Source organism: Myotis davidii, unplaced genomic scaffold (assembly GCF_000327345.1).
Source record: "Myotis davidii unplaced genomic scaffold, ASM32734v1 scaffold93, whole genome shotgun sequence".
Lineage (NCBI taxonomy): Eukaryota > Metazoa > Chordata > Mammalia > Chiroptera > Vespertilionidae > Myotis > Myotis davidii.
In genome coordinates, this window is record NW_006292095.1 from 1,142,525 (window position 1) to 1,161,787 (window position 19,263).

At 37.2% G+C, this 19,263-nt stretch overlaps 1 protein-coding gene across 3 annotated transcripts in view; it reads right to left on the reverse strand.

Moving 5' to 3' along the window:
* Positions 1-19,263, reverse strand: part of HOOK3 (hook microtubule-tethering protein 3) — an 88,982-nt gene that overhangs the window by 4,127 nt on the left and 65,592 nt on the right. Inside the window, exons 15-22 of one of the 3 annotated variants that reach the window (XM_015565179.1) lie at positions 17,804-17,891; positions 15,401-15,406; positions 13,792-13,826; positions 6,190-6,272; positions 5,073-5,173; positions 3,594-3,698; positions 3,377-3,448; positions 206-342 (exon numbers count right to left, since the gene is read on the reverse strand). In XM_015565179.1, the coding sequence (XP_015420665.1) occupies positions 206-342; positions 3,377-3,448; positions 3,594-3,698; positions 5,073-5,173; positions 6,190-6,272; positions 13,792-13,826; positions 15,401-15,406; positions 17,804-17,891 (627 nt within the window). Of the gene's footprint in view, positions 1-9; positions 343-3,376; positions 3,449-3,593; positions 3,699-5,072; positions 5,174-6,189; positions 6,273-13,791; positions 13,827-15,400; positions 15,407-17,803; positions 17,892-19,263 lie in introns of those variants that run through there. The other 2 variants (XM_015565181.1, XM_015565180.1) reach the window with 2 other exon arrangements.

Below are 19,263 nucleotides of genomic sequence, written 5' to 3' on the forward strand. Positions count from 1 at the left end.
AACTGAAAAGACTACAAAATAAAGGACCAAGAAACTAAAACATCATAGATAACGGAGAGACAGTCCTCAAATGAGAAACAACTAAATATTAACATAACATAGAGACAAAAAATAAGCTGGCTGAATTTCCTGAAATGGTGTTATGTGTAACAGAAGTATGTTTTGAATGCAGGATGTTTTTATTCTACTGGCAAGACTTGTCTACCTTGCTGTGGCTGGTTGAACATGGCCTGGGGAAGATCTTCTCGTGCTGGTTGCTTGTCGTTGCCTAGCCAGAAATGACTGCCCTGAACCTGTACTAGCAAGTCTATCTTCAGCCGCCTTTTTATGCAGAGTCATTCCCTATATCACACAGGAAAAAAAGGTAATCAATGAAAAAGTAGTGGAACATACTCTCATAAAAGACAATTTCATCATGCAGATTTTCTTACATTGCATCAGAAGGCACAATTAGAAATGTTAATTCTGCTCATTATAGATTAAAATTTTATAGATATTTCAGTTCCAACAATTAGGTACAAATTTTCCTTTGGAAAAATGAAGAGTTAGTTTTCTGAATAGACAATAACCAAAACAATACATAATAGAGACAGATTTTAGAATATAGTACCGATTCTCAATCACACTTCCCTTTCAAATCAAATGTATGAAGTGATTTTCCAAGAAAAACAGTGCAGTTGATTGGTAGCAGTTGATTCACAAGGGGCTGTGGCAATCAGGGCATATTTAGAATGGCAAACCACAAATGCACTTGCTGTTCCTTAAGGTGGAAAGGCACACTAGATTTCATACATACCACCATGCTGTTTTTCTTCACTTCAGGCGGACTTGTATTCTCAAACAACTTAAGAAAAGTTCCTGACAGCCCCAAACAGAGGCCCAACAGGGAGCAGGGGGTCTTTCTTGAAGACAGGAGGATGGCCTACTAGCTTGGAAGGGAAAAGAGCCATAATTGCTGGGCCCAGAGCACCTTAACAGGTGCTCTGTTAAATAACCTCTGGGGGGTGTACTCTAAACACAGGGGAATAATCACAATGAACAGCCTGTGAGGGGATCAGGAAAAGAGTGGTTTTGGTAGTCATTTAATAAGCCGGTGAAGAACCTACACCAGACAAACATGGAGCACTGAGAACGGCTGCTTAATCTGACCAGTGACTGGATACAAGTAAATGGATGGGAGGAAGTGGAAGGCAACAAGGAGGAAATGAGCAATTGGGAGCCAGGAGGAGGGTCAGGCAGCTAAAGCTAAGCTATACTAAGACTCACAGCCTTCCCAGACCGAAATGGACAAACTGGCACAGAAGGCAGAAGTCTAAAAGATAAGTCTTCCTATCACTAGTCAAAACACTGGGCATGGCTTTGCATTTTTAATAGAATTGCAGTCTATCATATATTCCCCAATACATTAACACATTCCTCCATTTTGCCTACGAGACAATCCAGAATAGGTTTTTCACTCAATTTGAAATCAAAGCATTTAAGGATCTGAATAAAACTGACGGAAATCTATTGGTAATCTTTATTCAATTTGGCTACATATAAGGTATCCCCCAAAATGTATACACTAATAGCTGACAGCTCAATTTTGAAAATGAAATGTATTTCAATAAACAATGCCCTTATAATTATTCAAAGTATGTGTATATATTTTTTTGGATACCCAATATATTTATATTTCATTTAAAATATACTTTTTTTTCACTCTCATATTCCAAGCAACTTATTCAAATTCTTCATACACTTTCAAGACCTCAATATTCATCACAAAGCCATTCTCTGAGACACTCAATACCTTTTCCCAGCACTTGTCATCTTCACTTCCATTTCGGTTGAAGGAGATGCAGAACTTTCTGAATGTATGCATGAAGCTGTTACTGGCTATATTACCTGAACATTAACTTGTGTTTAGTCTACTCAGTTATTCCTTCACTCTATGAAGAGCTAAAAATTAGGACTATTCTTTAATATTATATCACAGGATAAATAAGTTTAGTTCCATTAGAAACACAATATGTGGAGTCATAAAAATCAATCAAGAATAAGAAATTACTGCCCTAACCGGTTTGGCTCAGCAGATAGAGCATTGGCCTGTGGACTGAAAGGTCCCAGGTTTGATTCCGGACAAGGGCATGTACCTTGGTTGCGGGCACTTCCCCAGTAGGAGGTGTGCAAGAGGCAGCTGATCGATGTTTCTCTCTCATCGATGTTTCTAACTCTCTATCCCCTCTCCCTTCCTCTCTGTAAAATATCAATAAAATATATTAAAAAAAAAAAGAATATGAAATTACTAATAAGGATTGAGGGCAGAGCTCCAAGATGGCTCTAACTTTTAGGAAGGATATAGAGGAAAGAGAATAGGTGAAGTCAAGACTAGTTCCCAGAGAACTTCCTTAAATATATAACGTTTTCCTATTGTTTAATTTTAATTTTCAAGAAACCTATACTTGTTAATAGTAATAGTATTTTAAACTTACTGATTTCCTCTTTTGTTTTTTTAAATTGTGATAAAATCTTAAATATGTACTTTTAACCAAGGCAAATATAAATGTGGACATGTCATGAAATTGTATTAATTTTAACAAAGATCAAAACATAGAATTAGTAGGCCTGGGATACTAACCTTCAAGACACAGTATCAATTATAACTGTAAAACAGAAATAATGATATTGTGCCATTAACACAACTTTAGTGTTGAAGAGGACTGCTGAAAGGAATCTGGTTTAATTTCCTTTCTTAAGCAACTAACAATTAAAGGCAGAAAGTGGTCTTACTGAAGAGAAGAACAAAGAAGAAAAAAATGACAAAAAGTATTGAAAAGAGTATAGTATTCTCTAAAAACCACAACTATTTATATCCAGAAAATCGTATTAAAGCAGAATGTGATGAGCATTTATTTTCCCCTGCAAAACATTCAAAGTTTTTGTGTGTGTTGGAAATCCAATTTCAAAACTTCCAGTCGTTCAGGGTCTATCAATCATACACACGTTTTAAATCCTATGAGATAGTTAAACTACACTCAGTGTAAGTACCATGCATGCAAAGTCCCACAAAACAAAAGCTACTGCTTCAGTATTTAGATATTACTAATGTCCCTTTCCTCTAGAAGAAAATGGTTCTAAGAGACAGAAATCAAACTGTCATTTATCTTTCTATTCTCTAGGGATAATGATGTGTTCAAAATACCCTAACCATGCATCTGATGGTTCTCACATCTGCTTTTCAGTCCCAAGATCAGCATTAGGTTTTGTTAGTGTGTGTTAGGATCATATTACTTTCAGATTCCTTTGGCAGAATTACTTCTACAGTAAAGGGCATGTAATAAGTATTACATATTCACTGAACTTTACAATATGTTTATAGGTGTTCTTTTCTTACCATATTGTACCAGGCACTAACAATATATTTTTCTTCCATCTCTCTTTGACTCTTTGTTTTCTCATATTCTTTCTAAAATACAAGCACATGTAAACATGAAAAGCAATTCAATATCAATAGTCACAATTTACTCTCTAAATTAATGGAGACAATCACATATAGTAAGGTTTCTAGAAAAAAAAAATGAAGTATCTTATTGTCTAGTACAGTGAACTACCTCTAATGAATGGAACATTCGGTCCCGTTCCTGCAGCTGATTTTTAAGAGCTTGTATTTCTGGTGCTGCTCCTTGATTTTGTTTAGGATCTAAAGTGCGGATAACCTGTAAAAAGTAATAAAATATTTACAAGTCTCAAACTGAAAGAATGTAACAGCTAAGAAAGCACTTATTTAAAAAACAAAAGATAAACTTTATGAAAATGAAAGCTATCGTACAAGGATACTTTAAAATTTGAATGTATGAAATCATATTCAATTATTGCAACTTTTAGTTATATAAAACTTTAATTATGTAAAAGAATCAACTATAAGAAGCCATTTTTGCTTAAAATTAATAAATCTTACTACAGCAAACACTACTGACAGCTATTGAGCCTTTCCCTTTCCTCCGATTTGGTTCAGCTAGCCCTCTGCCTCTGACCGGCGGGTACTTAGAAAGAGGTCCTGATGGTTCAAAAGGCTGTCACTGTGATCTACCTCTTCTGTCAGTGGCTCGGGTTAGGCATGGGTACATGATGCAATTCTAGCTAGCCAACTGGAGGTCTTCTGGGAAAGTCTTTTTGCTTTTGGCCCAGTACTTTTAGCATCAAAAATAGGCAAGCCTATAGAAAACTTGAAAGAGCAGAACAATAAAAACCCAGATCACCAATTACTGCACTGCCACATCTGACTCCTCCCCCTCCCCGCCGCCACACACACACACACACACACACACACACACACACACACACACACCCCCACACTTGCTCGTTTTGGGGACTACATGAAAGCAATCTGCAGACCTCATGGCATGTAACCCTTAAACACGTCAACATGTATCTCTTTTGACTAAGGACATTCTCCTACATAATCACAGTAAGATTATCATCTGTAAGACAATTAATATTTCTACAAATCATCAATCACTATTCGGGCCACATTCACATTTCCACAGGTATTTCCAAAATATCTTTTCAAACTGCCCTTCTGCCCCTGATCCAGGACCCAAAGATTAATGTATTACATTTGGTCGTTAGGTGCCTTTTGGCTTTTAAAAATCACAACAGCCTCTTATGCTCCCCCTACACTCTAATGCCTATTTTTGTTTTTCATAACATTGACTTTTATCCCAAATTCTGCATTTATTTGATGATTTTCTGAAAGTGTTATTTAACTGGTTTTAATAACCTTATTTTCCTTGGGAACTGAAAGGTAGGGCTAGATTAGAAGATTGCTTAGATTCAGGTCAAGTATTATTGGCAATGATACTCTATCAGGAGGCACAAGATGTTGGTTGCCCTACCATTAGTGGAGGTAATTCTGATTACTACTTAATGTGGTGACTGCCACTTATTTCCTATATAAAGGTTCTTTTTCCTCTTGGTACTTCTTGTTCTCCTCCTGATGCTCCGCATGAGAAGTCACTGTACCTGGATTTTGAGAAGTCAGTGGAACGTTATCGGAAAGTGAAGTGAGATGTCCATGAATGCATACTTACACTTTTAGCTTTCTCTAAATATTTCTTATATCGTTCTTCCATTTGCTTCATTTCCTCTTCTTTCTTCCTTAAAGCTTCCTGTAACTCTTCAATTTTTAAGGCTACAGATGAGACAATAAAAAAAATTTAGATTGTAACAACTTTAAAAACATTTCAACTAACAGTAAGTAGTTAATAGCTTTGAGATGGAGCTATTCCTATATTTTAAAAAAAAACAATTCATAATTTTTTTACAAAAAGCTTTTCTTATAAACAAAAACTCTACTATGAAACCACTCAAATTAAAAAAGATCCATTGAAGGATGGATGGATACACAAAATGTGATATGCATATATATACAATAGAATATTATTCAGCCTCAATTCTGATACATGCTACCACATGGAGACATTATACTAAGTAAAAATGAAAGACTTTATGCTAAGTGAAATAAGCCAGACATGAAAGGACAAATATTATGTTTCCAGTGGTATGAATGGGAATACTTAAAAGAGTGAAATTCACAGAGACAGTAGAATAGTGATTACCAGGGGCTAAGGATACAGAGCTTCAGTTTGGGATAAAAAAAGTTCTGGAGATGATGGTAGTTACACAACATCACTACACTGGACAATTGAGTGATTGCACAACAATATGAATATACTTAATGCCACTGAACTGTATACCATGGTTAAAATGGTATGTTATGTACATTTTACCACAATGAAAAAAAGTAAAACTCTATGTTTTACTTCACCTTCCACAAAAAAGAATGAAGTCAAACTACAAATACATGTAAGTTTAAAAAGAAGTAAAACTTTGACTTATATTCAACTATATCACAAAAGAACTAATTTAATAAAGTATTCATTATCCCTCACAGTTAATGAATAAAAAACACAACTACAATTAGAAATTTAAGAAATACTGTGAAGATGAGTATATATATATATATATAAAAGAGTATTATATATACATATATAAATGTATACATAAAAGATATATATATCTTTTAAAAAATAAAGCAAATTCTTTAAAATAAGGCCTATTTCTAAAATAAACAATTTTATATAAACTCATCACTAGGGTGAAGTAAGGCTAACTAATTTAACACAATGCTAATTAGAAAAAACTCACAGCTGTTGTTAAATCTTGGTTCGAGATCTTCAATAATGGCTCTTTTCTTCTGCAATTCATTATTGGCTTCATGTAGTTTCTCTCTGTAACAAAATATATAACTGTGTCACCTACTACTGTTCAAATGAAAAATGTAAGTTCTTTATTCATGGGATTCAGCTGCATAGCTCATAGTGCTATAAAACAAAGATGAGTCTGGCTGGTGTTGCACAGTGGTTGAGTCAACCTATGAACCAGGAGGTCACGGTTCAATTCCTGGTCAGGGCACATGCCCCAGTTGTGGGGTTGACCCCCGCAGTAGGGGGCGTGCAGGAGGCAGTGATCAATGATTCTCAGCATTGATGTTTCTATCTCTTTCTTCCTCTCCCTTCCACTCTGAAATCAATAAAAATATATTTTTTAAAAAAAGAATACTTAAAACAAAAATGAAAAGACAAATCCAACATGAATTTAACAGATTTTTAAAAATAAGTTAATCTTAGAGTTTGAAATAGTAGTCGCTTTTGCCCCACTCTGCACAAAAGGGTACAAAGAACTTCATGATGTTTATATTTTTCCTAGGAAAAAGGGTATTATAAAAATTAAATTTAAAACTTTGCTGAGGTTTTACAATGCAAAATCTTATTGCAAAAAGTTGATGTTCTAAAAATAAGGAGAGAACACTATGCCAATAGAAAAAAAAGATATATGCAACTACATGGATAGCTATCACAGACTGCTGAACACAGAAAGTCAGACCAAATAGGGCAATAATGAATGATTACATTTATATGAAGTTCAGAAAATTTAAAAATTTAGGAAAAGTGATTGAGATTAGCACAGTGGCTACTTTAGGGATGTAATCAATCAATTACAAGGGACAAGGATAAATCCTGGTGGGTTGCTGCAAACATTCTATATGCTGATATGGGTTACCTATGTATGTAGGAAAACATTCATTAAGCTGTTTGTAGACTTAGGGACTTAGGATTTGTGTATTTAAGTTATATTCCAATACAAATGTAAAAAAATAAATTAACAAAAAGAAACTTTGTTCCTGGCATTTATATGTGTAATTCTCCTTATACAGTATTTAGTGTGGCACTCTATAATATGAAAGAAAAAAGGCTGCCAAAATACAGAAAAATAGAAAATAGAATACTTTGTTTTCTCTATTTCTACTCTTTTAAATGCATAATCCTGTATAATAAAAGGGCAATATGCAAATAGACCAAACAGCAGAACAACCGAACAACCAATCAAAGCGTGATAGGCTAATGATACGCTAAGGCTGCCCAACCGTTTGCTATGACATGCACTGACCACCAGGGGGCAGATGCTCCGACCGGTAGGTTAGCTTGCTGCTGGGGTCCGGCTGATTGGGACTGAGGGAGATGGGCCACACACACTCTGTAGCTCTCCTGCGGTCCCTCCCCAGCCTGATCTTGCACCGGTGGGGTCTCAGCCTGGCCTGCACCCTTTCGCAATCTGGGATCCCTCGGGGGATGTCGGACAGGCGGTTTCAGCCTGATCCCGCAGGCCACTCCCCTTGGGAGGGCACCAGACTCAAGGCTCATGGCTGGCAAGTGCTGCTGTGGCAGCGCGAGCCTTTCCTGATTGGGACTGATTGGGTGTGAGCCTGTGGCAGGCACAGTGGGGCCGGGATCAGCGGAAGCGGCAGGGAGGAGCTGCAGGCAGTGTTGGACTGTAGGTTTCAACCTGACCCCTGCAGGCCATCCAGAGGGACCCCACCCACGCACGAATTCGTGCACCAGGCCTCTAGTATATTAATAAATCTTTTTCAACAATTTATTGAAGGTATCACACACACACTCACACACACACACACACAAACACATACATAACAGCGTGGAACTAAATTAAGTTTACAGTTGTATGTGAAACAGAGTTTATTCTTGTATTATTATTTATTACTAGGTGCCCAGTGCACAAATTTGTGCACCTTGAAAGGAACTGTGGGCCATGCGGCTGCAGTGGACACGGGGGGGTGGGGGGATGTTAGACAATCCTCTGTGCTCCTGCCTGGCCCCTCCCACTGCAGCCCCTGGTCCCACCTGCCAGCAACCCCACTCCTGCTGCTGCTGCTGCTCCCATGAGCTGACAGCGCCAGCCCCACTCACACCCGCTGATGGCGCGGAGTGATTGGGGCTGGCGCCAGCACCAGGTGCAAGCGGCACCAGCAGCAGGTGGAAAAGCCTTCAGGGGCGATCGGAGTCTTCCCTCGCAGCCCGGCTTCGTCCAGAAGGTTGTTGGGAAGCACGTCCCGTCTAATTAGCATATTATACTTTTATTATTATAGATTGTATAGTTTTCTATATGAACAACTGTAATCCTACTTTTGCCCCACCCTGCACACACACACACACACATACACACACACAATAAACATATATAGTTTGGTTACCTATCTCAGAGGTAACCAAACCTCAGAATTTTAATCATTCTCATGACTTTTGTGACAGGCCTTTGTATTCCTATAAAATGTATTGCTTAATTTTGCCCAATTTTTACATTATACAATACTTATACTGTATGTATTGTTCTGTGACTTCCATATTTTACTTAATATTATGTTCTTGTGATTCATCTATGTTGTTTGTTAGTCCTAGTTTACACATTTTTACCCCTGTATAATGTCCTATTGTTGAAATTACCTTACTCTATCATTTTACAATTGGTATTATTTTTTGACTGATTGATTTTGAGAGATTGATTTTTTGTTCTACTTACTTATGCATTCATTGGTTGCTTCTTTTTAAATTGATTTCAGAAAGAGAAAAGGAGAGAGAAATAGAAACACTGAAGAGAGCAAAACATTGATCAGCTATCTCCTGTAAGCCCTCTACTGGGGATTGAGCTCACAACCCTGGCATGTGCCGTGACAGGGAATCGAACTGGTGACCTCCTAGTACATGGGTCAACAGTTAACCATTGAGCCACATTGGTCAGGCCATTGGTTGCTTCTTGTCTGTGCCCTGACTGAAGATTAAACCTGCAACCTTGGTGTATTGGGAATGATACTCAAACCAACTGAGAAACCTGGCCAGGGCATTAGTAGTATTTGTATTGTTTCTACTTTTCTGTGATTATAAACAAGTAGAGGCCCGGTGCACAAATTCATGCACGGGTGGGGTCCCTCAGCCTAGCTGGTGATCAGGGCTGACTGGGGGTGTGGTGAGGGGGTAGCGGGGGAGCAGCTGGCCGGGACTGCGGGAGGTTGGCTGTGGGAACACACTGACCACCAGGGGGCAGCTCCTGCATTGAGGACCTGCCCCCTGGTAGTCATTGTGCATCATAGCAACCGATCAACCGGTCGTTTGGTCACTTAGGCTTTTATATATATAGATGATCTTCCATACTTTCCTCTACATGTTCTCTGGTACACATGGACAGCAGCATTGCTAGGAATCTAGGGCAGCGATTTTCAACCACTATGTTGCAAGAATTTTTAAAACATGAAATACCTGACTAGTCAAGGTCACTGACCTCTTTTCCCTTAGGTTGTCAAATAAAAATATGACAACAGCCAACACAATAGCCTTCCAGTGTGAATGCCTTGTCTTGAACCATAAATATATAGCTCATATAATAGAGTTGCATAATAAGGCTGTGTGTGATTGATTACTTCTTGGTACCAGAAATCCTTGTAAGTATATGCATCTGATTTTTAAAAAAGTCACTATGGAGCAAAAAGAGTAGGTAATTACCATTATTATTTTGGGGGTAAATCAATAAAATTCATATATTTTTTTGTCCGATGGGCAAAAATGAATTTTTTGGTGTGCTGCAGATTTTCAGTAATTAGTTTCTGTGTGCCATGAGATGAAAAAGGTTGAAAATTGCTGGTCTAGAGCATATATAGGGGAGTGGAATTGATAGGTCACAGAACATGTTCATGTTTAAGTTTACTAAGTAAACTGCTACACACTCCTACGAGCAATGGTGAGAATTACCATTGCTCAACATCTTTGGCAATACTCAGTATGTCTGATTCTTAAATTTTACCGATTGGGTGTGTGTAAAATGGTCTCCATTGTCACTTTATTTTTTTTATTTTTATTTTTTTAATATATATTTTATTGATTTTTTACAGAGAGGAAGGTAGAGGGACAGAGAGCTAGAAACATCGATGAGAGAGAAACATCGATCAGCTGCCTCCTGCACACTCCCCACTGGGGATGTGCCTGCAACCCAGGTACATGCCCTTGACCGGAATCGAACCTGGGACCCTTCAGTCTGCAGGCCGACACTCTATCCACTGAGCCAAACCGGTTTCGGCTCCATTGTCACTTTAAATGTGTATAAAATTGACCATCATTTAAGATGTCTATGGTCCCTGTGTCTTCCCAAAGATATGATGAAGTCCTAATACCCAGTACCTACGGATGTGACATTTGGAAACAGACTCTTTGCAGATGTAATTAGTCAAAATGAACTCATACTGGACCAGGGTGGGCCCAAAATCCAATGACTGGTATCCTTGAAAGTCCCAAGAAGGCACAGACCTACGGAGAGAATGCCATATGGAAATAAAGATAGAGGTTGGAGTGATGCACCTACAAGCCAAGGAACACCAAGGACTGCTGGCAGCCACCAGAGATATGAGAGGGGCATGGCACAGATTCTCTTAGGACTTACAGAAGGAACCAATCCTGTTGACACCCTGATTTCAGACTTCTGTTAGAGAATAAAATTCTATTGGTTTTAGCCCCCTGCAGTTTGTGGTAATTTGTTATAGCAACCACAGGAAATGAATACAGGTCTCATCTCTAATCAATTCTTTCAATGACGATTTTTACCTTGTAAATGACTAAATACAAAAAATGGTCAGACCATAATTTTATGAAACAACCGGTATTCTCTTTTTGCCAATAAAGGAATGGGAAGAATTCAGTACTAAATCCTGACTCTAGGTAACCTTACAATGGCTGGGAGGTAACATTTTCTGTTCTAAAACATTAAAAATCTGCCTATTGTTAGACTTGCTAGCAAGTACCAGTTGCAAGGACTATCTCACCTTCCCCACATTAAAAAAAAAATTTAGCATGAGGTAAGGTGCCAGACTACAGAATGTCTTTCCAGTATCAACAGAACAAGTAAAAATTATCTACTGAGGATATCTGTTTTACTATGGTGCAACACTAACATTCTAACAGGTTAACAATTCATGGTCACTCTGCACTCAATGTTTGCAAGGAGAGATGTTTGCTAGAAAGTGAAAGGAAGGATTAAATTTGTTACTGGGTGTGAGAAAAATCATAAAACATTCCTAACATTGTCAACCTCAGATAAAGATAAAGATGGATGGAAATTTCTTCCTTATGAGAAAACAAATGTAATATTTTGAAATTTATTTCACCATTTAGATTAAAAAGCCATGTTCAGATATATCTGAAATTCAAGGAAATGTTTGATAGTCTGCTACTGATAAACTTTATAATACTTTTTTCAAAAATTTCCTTAAAAGAGATGATTCAGGTCAGAGGAAGAGCAGCAGGAGAGATCCCCTTGGTCTCTCCCCTTGAAGTTTCAGCAATTTGAACAGCTGTAACTCAATAAAGGATTCCCCACTCAATGTACAGTCATGCCTGAGATCCGCACATTGAAGCATTAAAGGTGGGCCAGCAGGAACAAACTGGGTAGGCTGGAAGGCAGAAGGAAGATGAGCCACTCAGCCCTGCAGCTGAGAGCTAACTGTGGGGCTCAGCCTGGAGAGGGGAGGAACCCAGTTGTGGCTGGTGCTAGCTTCAGCGGGGAGAAGCAGAGAGACTCGGTGGAATGAGCAGCATGAGCTGAGGCTGAGTCAGAGACTGGGGCAAGGACACAACACAGGGTGCACCTGTGCCTCTTGGGTGGCCGGAATTCTAGACTGAGAAACAAAGCCACAAAAGCCTGCTGCCTCATAAACTCTATCCTCCCATCTCCTTTGGTGTCATGTTGCGGAGTACATTACCTGAAAACCCGAAAACTGGTACTACAGAATCACGATTTTCCCGGAGCAAAGGGTGTACTCTGTGACTGGCCCCAGGTCAGGGCAAAGGGAGACCCCCGCAGAGGTTCAAGGTCACCATTACCAAGAGGGCAAAACAAAGAAGGCAACAGAGTTCCCCCAGGCCACCCAACCCACACACATTGTGGCTACACTGACAGCCAGAGACACTGCAGGGTCAGCACTGGAATTTCCCAGAGCTAAAAAACTTGTGATTTAACACCACCTACTGGAAAATGATGGAAAGACCTCTTTGTATTAATCTGCTAGAGAGGTGCCACTCAAACAGATGCCTAGACAGAGAAGGAATTTATCGAATACCATGAATAACCAAGGTACCAAGGCAGCTCAGAAAGACAATGAGAAATCTCCACAAAGCAACCTGAAACACAAGGAAATATGTGATATAAACGACAGACAATTCAAGATTGCAGTTCTGAAAATATTCAATGAAATGGGAGAAAATATAGACAGGCAATTTATTGCACTCAGAAAAAGAAATTAATGAACTGAACAAGTATTTTACCAAAGAGACTGAAATTTTAAGAAAGAACTGAACAGGAATTCTAGAGATGAAGAACTCAATAAAAGAGGTAAGAAATGAACCAGTGAGCCGTGTATAGAGCATTGGCCTATAGACTGAAGGATACCGGGTTCTATTCCAGTCAAGGGCACGTGCCCAGGTTGCAGGCTCAATCCCCAGTAGGGGCCGTGCAGGAAGCAGCCGATCAATGATTCTCTCTCATCAATGATGTTTCTCTCTCTGTGTGTCTCTGTGTCTCTCTGTCTCTCCTTCTCCCTTCCTCTCTGAAATTAATAATAATAAAAAATGAATCAGTGAGCATAGGAAATGGAGTGAAGCAGATGGGAGGAAAGAATTAGTGATATCAAAGATACAAATCTAGAAATTATTCAGAAGGAAGAAGAGAGAGATTTGAGCATTAAAAAAAAATGAAAGAAAACACTCTGATTCCACCAGAAAGAGCAATATGGTAATAGGTGTTCCAGAAGGAGAGAGGGAGAAGGGAAAGAAGAGCCTATTCAGATGAAGAAGAGGTGACGAGAACTCCTCACGCCTATGAGAAGAGCTAGTTCCACGAATCCAAGAGGCAAACAGAACACCTAGTGACTCAAAGCAAAGAGGTCTTCTCCAAGGCATACTATATTAAAACTGTCAAAAATAAATGACAAAGAAAGAATTCTCAAGGCAGTCAGGGAAAAGAAGAAAGTAACCTATAAAGGAAAACCCACTAAGTTATATTTAACTTCTCAGCAGAAACTCTACAAGCCAGACAGAGTGGAACCAAATAGTCACACTACTGAAAGAAATTACCAGCCAAGAATAATATATCCAGCAAAGTTATCCTTTAAATATGAAGGAGAAGTAAAACCCTGGAATCTCATTTGAAAACAGTTCTATAGGAGTCATTGTTCCAACTTGAGGATCTTTGGTGGAGACGACCCTTTAGACACTCTTCATATACATCTTGCAATGTTCTATATCTTCAAGGGATACCCAAGCCATTGCCTAAACACTGTGTAACCACCTAATATAAAACACTTATGTTTCACTGGGTAATATAAGAATAAGCCTCAATAGCTTTTATACTTACAGATGTTCTTCAAGTTTCTTTTTTAGAAGAACTGACTGAAAATGGAAAATAAAAAAATAATTTATTACTTAACATTTTACAACTAATAATTATTTTCTAAAACTTAAGCTCATAGTATTACCTAAGTCTGAGTGAGCCCTCAGTCACCTCTCTGGTCAAAGAGCTCAAAACACATAATGTACCAAGTTTATTTCCTTTTGATAAGGAAGAGAGCAGCCCATAAGTAGCAGCAATCAGTATAAAATACCCAGAAACTGCATCTCTGAATTACCTATTGATAGTCGGGGGGGAAAAAAACCACTCATGTAGACCTAATAATATCCCTGGACTCAGCAGGCAGGTAGAACTCTAATAATAATAAATTTTCCATAAGACATTTTTTTAAAATTTTTTTTAAATTTTTAATTTTTTATTACGAAGGGTATTACATATGTGTCCATTTTTTCCCCCTGCCCTAGATAGTCCCCTAGCCTCCCCTATCCCCCAGTGTCCATAAGACATTTTTTATATTGTTTCCCTTGCATCATGATAAAGTCTGGGATCAATTTCCATAAATACTTAAGACTTATTTGATCAGTGATTTACAAATAGGCACGTTGCAAATAATTTACGTGATGGTATGGGAATATGAAGGATGATATATACACAGAATTTAACATGCTAGAGAATGCAGCTTTGATGGGGTATTTTTTTAAAAAATCCTGAAAAGCAGGAGATCAGAATTGACCTAAAAATAATCAAATAGTAAGTGGCATTTATATAGGACCCTTAGATTTCATAAACTTAACACTTGTAAGGTACATATTAATTAGTGAATTCCATGAAACATTCTGAGGTAAATGGTTACATAATTAATTCAGTCAAACACAATTAATATAGGCTTATTAAATAAATTGTTCAATCAATCAATAGCAGTGATAAGGAGAAAAAACTCCACACACTAAGTTCTTCGATTTTCAGTCACTTTATTTGATAACGCCTACAGTAACTATTTAATCAAATCCATTCTAACACAACTCTGGAATATTTAAAATTCATTTCTTTGTACAGTATATTAACTATAGCTAGATCAGTGGACCATGAAGTCCTCCATCACTGCTTCCCTCAAACATAAAAAAGATAATAACCCTATTAATTTCCTATTATGCTTGTTCCTTCCTCAGTACACAGGGTAAAATGAAAATACTTTCTAAATACCTTAGACTTTAATTTTTCACTTATGTTGTAATTAGGCTCTACAAAATTAATTTTAACTCTGAGAAAATATATAATAAAATAATGATTTAATGAGTGGTTAATATGTCAGGCACTGCACTAAAGCATGTCATATACATTGTCTCATGTTAACCTCACAACACTGAGTAACAGTAATCCATCTTATAGCTTAAGAAGGTAAGGCTGGGGAGATATTCAAGCTTTCAAGTGGCAGATATCTTTTCAGTATCTTAACTGTAAAGCGCATAAACCTATAAGGCAAGTAATATTGGTATGTCCATTTTGCATAAAATCCCCGTAATTTAAAATTTTAATACCATCAACTATAATGGCAGATAATATATAAATCATAAAGTTGCTCAATATAGAGAAATGAATAGGAAGCCATACTTACAATAGCCTTGAGCAGAAACCATGCCAAGAGACAGAGAGGACATATTAGTATGAAGCAAACACAGCAGCCAATAGAAGGAACGATTTAGTAATTCATGAACAGAAGTAAAAGATATGCATTTTTTTTTCAAAAATGTACATTTTTCTTTCTTCTATGGTCTCCTCATCCTGTCTTGTTCTCTGGAGTTTTATACACTGTGGCTAGCTCAAATTATCCATATGACTGGATATAACAATGCTTTTCTGCTTCCAAGCTAAAAATAAATGACATAAAAATAATAATAAAAATGTGCAAACCATCCTACTCTAACTTAGGGTTACTGCAATAAGAAATTATGTTGTTCTTCAGAGGGGACCGATCCCATTTGGCAGGTAGTTCTATGTATTATATATTCCTGAGATGCAACACTGTGGATTAGTGAAAGAGACGATGAAAGCAGCAAAAGTCTGTTGGGGGAAAGAACCACGTATCCTGCACCACACTACTTCTCTAAACCATTTTGAGGCATATCATCAGAATAAGGAAAGTTTCAAATGGAGTATTTCCTAGATGTAGACAAAGAGATCTGAGAGAATTTCTAAGAATTTAGAGCAAGACATCTCATGAGCATCTGGGCAGTCAAATAAACTGACTAATTTATGCAAATAGTACTTTAGAGGGCTTGCATTTCACTTCTGAAACATGTTCTCTTAAAGTAGTGGCAAACAGCGTATTTAATTAGATTTGATTACACAGGTGTACATAAATAACCAGGCTATGCAAAATTATTTTTTACAGAATAAATTTATGCATGTTTTAATGTAAGTAAGAGAATCAAGCATAAAGGTTATCGCTACAGCACTAATGCTGAGCTGATACTGATGTTTCACCGTTTTTACTTCTAAATGCATCAAAGGCCCTTTGTGTCTCTGCTACAACAAATTAACAAAAGACATCAAACTTTCAAAGACCAAAACTAAGTTTACATTTACCTCAGTGTGAGAGACCTAGAGATTTCACTGAACTAAGAGAAGTTACCCACTTTGGTTCATCTCTCAGATACTCTTCGTTAGGTTTAATAAGATTTTAATACACAAATGGTGGTTTTGCTTCATCTCTTTATGATTTAGCATTCTGGATAAAAGCAAGTTTTAAAAGTAAACCATGACATTTTAAAATAGCGCCATTTTAATAAAGGAACAAGGTAGTTTCAATGTTGGTGACAATTTTAGGAAGTGGAAATCAACCTGGGAGTCTAAGAACTACCATTACATTAATTCAAGGATGAACTAAAACCACTGCAAAGAAAAGCATGCTGCCAGTATGTGCTCATGAAGCTTATGAAACTCCTAAAACTAGGTCTTTGATCTGCCTTTTTACATCTAATATTCTCAGGTTTAAGTACTGTCCTAGTTTAACTCTCCTTTGATTGCTCTTGTCCTTATACACTCTTCTGTTAATAAGGCTGATGAAACTGGATATCTCTAGTGTTGACGCAGATCCCAAAAATGACTCTACTAATGAAAACGATCAAATAAGTTTACACTCAAAAGCCAGAGTTTATAACAAATTACACTGGCAACAGGAAAACACAAACAAAAAGAAACCAAAGAAACCCAACTGGCCGAAGCAAAGATTGGTCACTAAAACTTAGGTGTCTTTTCCCCGCTTCTTTACATTATTTTTGAGCATTTTATATTGTATACTGCAGTTCTATTGTACACTGTTCATTCAACATAAAGAATTTGCAAAATACGGTTCATTTGCACTTGCATCAGAGACTGACTGACCACTACGTGCTACATAGCACTATAACGGATGGCATGAGGAGATGAAAAAGGACCCGGTTGCTGGCTCAACACATTTACTACCCTCTAGATTTGAGCATGCCAGTCAAGCAGGCAGGGCTATGACAGATATGCAGAGTGGCTAAGGAAATATTTTTAACAGGTTGTGAACTTAATTTGAGTGTGTATTAGGGGTAGGTAGCAAGAGGGATTCAGAATTTAAAGATGATGGGATTCTAGAGATGACAATTTTCTTGAATATCAATTTTACATAAAAAATTTCTACCTGAACATGTTAAGTTCTACTAGCATTGTTTTTTGTTTTTGGCCACAGGGGAAAACCCTATATTTTGAAATCTGAATTGATAATTTGTAAAACATAAAGCTCAATTAACTTCTTAGTTGATAGCTACAAATAAATTTCTAATTCCCAGCAGAATAAATCGGAAAGAGACAATAAGGTATCATTTGGCTCTTTTTGGGAATGCTAGTAAAAGGAAAACATTGTTTCTTTTCTATAGTCAATATACGTAATTACAAAGTATTTTGATAGAGAACATCAGGTAAAAGAATAAAATACAGGTTTTGTTAATACTATAGAACTGTTGGACCATGGTTGGTACATATTAAAACTTACATCTTCTGCTTTTGATCCTTGATCCTGTAAAGACTTTTGCAATTCTTCAACCTGTGACTGTACTTCCAGAAGTCTTTGATTCACCAACCTAGAAATCAAATGTACATTAATTTTCCAAATTCTGACTTAACTTATATCTTTTTTCTTAGGTTGTCATATGGTTAGAGACAGTATAATTAACAAAATAAAGCCGAAGGTTATAGTAGTAGTAGTAGCTCACTTTTCAAATTATTTTCATAGTGCATGAAATTTCTATGATTTCCAATGTAGTGTTTTGTGGACACATTCTGTTGAATTAATGTACCTATGCATATCTATTTATCTGAAATTCACTTTGACATACATTTAGTCAAACTATGTGTCAAGCACTATGCTCAACACAAGTGTTAAAGATCCCTGCACTTAAGGAATTTAGTGGGGAGGCAAAATGTAAACAAAATAAATATGACATAAATACTTCAACATAGTGCAAGATGTATACAAAAGAATGATGACTGCTCAGAGAAGCAAGGTCTGTACCTAATTGTGTGGAGAAATTAGGACAGGCCTGACTTAAACTGAGATTAGAATAATAAATAAAATATGTAGTTAAGGATAAAAAAGGAGATTTAAGACAGAGAACTGAACATGTCCAAAGCACACAGAAAAATGAGAGGGTACAGTAAGATCATGAATGGTATGCCTGAAGAATAAGTTATGAGGGGTAAGAACAGCTGAAGATGAAACCAGAGAAGAAAAGGAGAAGTTGGGTGCAATCTTGTGTAAAGTGAAAAAGTATCAGGAACTTAAAAAAAAGATGGCCTAAAATTAGGCTGGAACTGGAATAACCCAGCCAACCTTTAATAATGCTGATTCTGAAGCTCAATCTTCATAAATTCTCTTGGTCATTATGATGCAACATTCAGTAGCCCAGTTTGGTTCCCTAGGTCTTGGATAATGTTGAGGACTGCCAGAAGGAAGATACACGATCAGATATTTTAGAAAGATCACGCTGGTTTGAGAGTGAAAGATGTATCAAAAAGGTCACAGAGCACGCATGAAGACCCGGAAAATGCTACTACACTAATTACCACATATGCCTAAAACAGAAGAGACAGAGAGGAAATGTACTGGGAAGGCACAAGAACTCAAGGAATAAAAAATAACACTTAGGATACTGACTAGGAAGAATGTAAAGAAAAGCAGAAGAGTAAAAAGGTGGTCCACAGCAAACCACCAAGCACAGAGTAGAAAGAGGAATCTCACCTGGAGAATAAATAATAAGAAAATCTGGAAAAACACAAGACAAGGAAGTTACCGAAATTTAAAAAAAAAAAGTTTGAGGAAGGCGGGGATGATCAACAACAATGAATTATTAGCAGAGAGATAAGGAAAGATAACATCTTAATTGCTCCCACTGGATTGGCCATTTAACAGATGACTAGTTATTTCAATAAGAAATATTTTAGTGAGATGGTAGT